At 29.0% G+C, this 3,385-nt stretch overlaps 1 protein-coding gene across 1 annotated transcript in view; it reads left to right on the top strand.

The window, feature by feature from the left end:
* LOC108751394 (inositol-3-phosphate synthase 1-A) overlaps positions 1 to 3,385 on the top strand; it is a 9,122-nt gene that overhangs the window by 1,500 nt on the left and 4,237 nt on the right. Inside the window, exons 3-4 of the mRNA XM_018491544.1 lie at positions 2,199 to 2,371; positions 2,551 to 2,821. Of these exons, the coding sequence (XP_018347046.1) occupies positions 2,199 to 2,371; positions 2,551 to 2,821 (444 nt within the window). The remainder of the gene's footprint in view (positions 1 to 2,198; positions 2,372 to 2,550; positions 2,822 to 3,385) is intronic.

Raw genomic sequence — 3,385 nt, 5'->3', positions numbered from 1 at the left:
TCAATAATAAAAGAAACAAATAAAATTTTATAATCTATTTTTGTAATATGTAATATATAAATTTTAACTTTAAATAAGTTAAATGCATAGGTATGTCAGAAAGAGAAAAAGAAGGATCGAAGTTGTGCAAGTGAAGGTGTACGAGAAACAAGTGCAAAAGGCGAGGTGTAATTTGAAAAAATTTGGCTGAAATAATCGAAGAATTTTGCATTTTGTGTAAGTAATATATATATATATATATATATATATATTACTTACACAAAATGCAAAATTCTTCGATTATTTCAGCCAAATTTTTTCAAATTACACCTCGCCTTTTGCACTTGTTTCTCGTACACCTTCACTTGCACAACTTCGATCCTTCTTTTTCTCTTTCTGACATACCTATGCATTTAATTTATTTAAAGTTAAAATTTATATATTACATATTACAAAAATAGATTATAAAATTTTATTTGTTTCTTTTATTATTGAGAAATTCTTTGTTATTGAGAAAAAGCAAACGTATTATATCATCCCTTAATATATATAATTAACCTTGACATGTATCTGACATATAAACGGCATTGTTGAGTGAGATTGTTCTAGACCGCTCTAGAAGGTCTCCATCCATAATAACGTCGATCCTTGGAAGCTCGCGTGCACATATACAGTACAACCACATATTATATCTTATCTACTATTCACACATAAATATTTTTTATTTGCAGATAGACTAGATCATTCAAGACTTTATTATATTATATACATACAATTTTAGCGCAATTATTGACTATATAATTTCGATATTGGAAAGTTTAAAAAAATATTATTGACTTATGCATATACATATACATATGTCTGTACAAATTATATTATAATTATACGGTGCTGATTTTATTTATACATTAATGTAATATGTTTTTATACGTTTACATGTATTACATTAATTGATTCGAAGATTACGTAGATACATATGTAGATACATTTTCCAGTTAAGTACAAGTCTGTTTGTGTTAGATTGGATTCAATTTCAATGACAAATCGCGATTTCTGCAACCATTTCGATCAATCATGTTCAATATATGTTATATCACAATATCAATGTACAATTCTTTCTTCAAATTGTATATTCAATTGTATTTTCTTTATTTTCCGAATATTGTCTCAATTGGAGGTCAAATAATAATGTTTGTAATAGGTCTTTTTTTTCCCCTTAATTAAACTAATGTAGAACTTTTTATACTTAAAATGAAATATATGTAAATGCAATCCTTTCTACATATATCTTGATGCAAAACTTGTTGTATATTGTCCGAAATTTTTTTTAACTGCGATCCCTCATTGTCATATATATTCTGTATATGTTAGAATAAATTGATTATTCTCAAAATTAAATTAAATTAACAACCAAAATTAATTAAAAATTAAATATTTTTGTATCAAGTAAAAGGTTGCGTAAACGATATAGTTGTAATAATCTTATAGAGATGGATATTCTAATTTTCTCTTATACTTATATATAGAGTGTCCCAGAATGACCGCTAAATATTTTGTGCGCAGGTAGAGCGGACTAAACTGAGTCGAAAAATCGTTTACTATTTTACAATTTTTGCAAGTTAACAAGATGTTAATTACTAAAAATTGCCGAATATTCAAAATTTGTATACCAATATTCAGAATTTTATCAACTTTTTAGTCTACTGCATTTTCTTAATGACAACTATATTTTTCCAACATAAAAAAATGCGGTACTAAAGTATTCTAAAAAAATTCTGAAAACTCAAAATCAATACTCTATGAGAAGAAAATTAACAATTTTTGTGTCTCGCTGTTTTTCTATAAAGTTGATATGTAATTATAAGTAAAAAATTATTGAGACCTAATATTCACGGCGATTTTTTGTAATTAATATCTTGTCAACTATTGCAAACATTGCAAAATGGTAGAGAATTTTTCGACTTATTGTTAGTTTAGTCCGCTCTACCTGCGCACGAAATATTTGGCCATCATTCTGGGGCACCCTGTATATAGATAGTCCACACCTATTTGTACTCATACCGTAACTTTACAATTTACATTATTATGAAAAATGTGTGTGACTGTCTTGTATATATTTATTTTTATGTAAATGTGTTATACTTAGTCTTTTTTTAAGGAATACAAAACAATTTTGGGATATTTTTTCAAGAGTACGGATTTTGTTTCTTGTCTTGCAGGTGACACCTATGTCGACAAAATTGCTGATCAGGACCATGATAAAAGTTCCGAAGCTAGGCTTGATGCTGGTAGGCTGGGGTGGTAACAACGGTAGTACCATAACAGCAGCTTTATTGGCAAACAAGCTTAAATTATCGTGGGAGACGAAAGAAGGTCTGAAAACTGCCAACTGGTATGTCTCTTCCAGAAATTTATTTATATCTTATTATTACCATTATAGCTTAGCTTGTGTTATTACGTCTATTTCAACTTGAAATTTCGCACATTTTCTATCGTACATTTTCTTCGTGGCATGCGACCTCATTATTTTGTACCATTTTTATTGTGTGCGTTTTTTTCTATTGTATTCAGGTATGGTTCCCTAACACAAGCATCCACGGTGAAATTGGGTAGAAGAATCAAAGGGGAAGATATTTATGTACCCATCTCTAGCATGCTACCTATGCTGAATCCCGATGACATCGAGATTGATGGATGGGATATTTCAGATGTAAACCTCGCGGAAGCCATGACGCGTGCCAAAGTGTTGGATGTAAATCTGCAGGTACAGTTGCGGCCCTATATGATTCACATGCGGCCCAGGAAGAGCATATACTATCCTGATTTCATCGCTTCGAACCAGGTAATTTTAATTTTGCTAGAATTTAACAGTGTTGAGGCGAAATTTACGATAGATCCTTAACAATGGATTATAAAAGCTGAGCAATCAAAATAAAAATTTCTGCATAAAACCTTCGGTTTTCTTACATACAACATGAATTTTCGTCTATCTCCTATATTAGCAATTTTATTGTCTAACAATTTTTTAATTAATCGTAAAATGTAAAATCTAACGTATGATTTTCGCTATGAAATAAAATTATTATTTTCAGTTTTCTTATAGTTCTCCTTCGTATAATGTTTCCTACTTCGTTTAGATAGCATTAGAACAACTTCATGGAATTTGTTCTTTACTTAAAAATTTATTTTGCAAATTATATTTGCGCTAAATTTGTTATAATCTTTTTAAATTTTTTTTAAAAGATAATTTTGTTGTATGAAGAATTTTAGGAAGATTATTATTGTCAGCAAAATATACTAATGTAACTCGACTGATAAACTGAGTTTAGATTTGATACCGATAGAATATATGAAAAGAATATAGAGTCTTAAAATAAGGATGTATGTGGTGTGGAGTAAAAATGAC

The sequence above is a fragment of the Trachymyrmex septentrionalis genome, unplaced genomic scaffold, assembly GCF_001594115.1.
Source record: "Trachymyrmex septentrionalis isolate Tsep2-gDNA-1 unplaced genomic scaffold, Tsep1.0 scaffold44, whole genome shotgun sequence".
Classification (NCBI taxonomy): Eukaryota; Metazoa; Arthropoda; class Insecta; order Hymenoptera; family Formicidae; genus Trachymyrmex; species Trachymyrmex septentrionalis.
The sequence above is the reverse complement of the archived record's forward strand: the minus strand, read 5'-3'. Positions and strand labels throughout refer to the sequence as shown.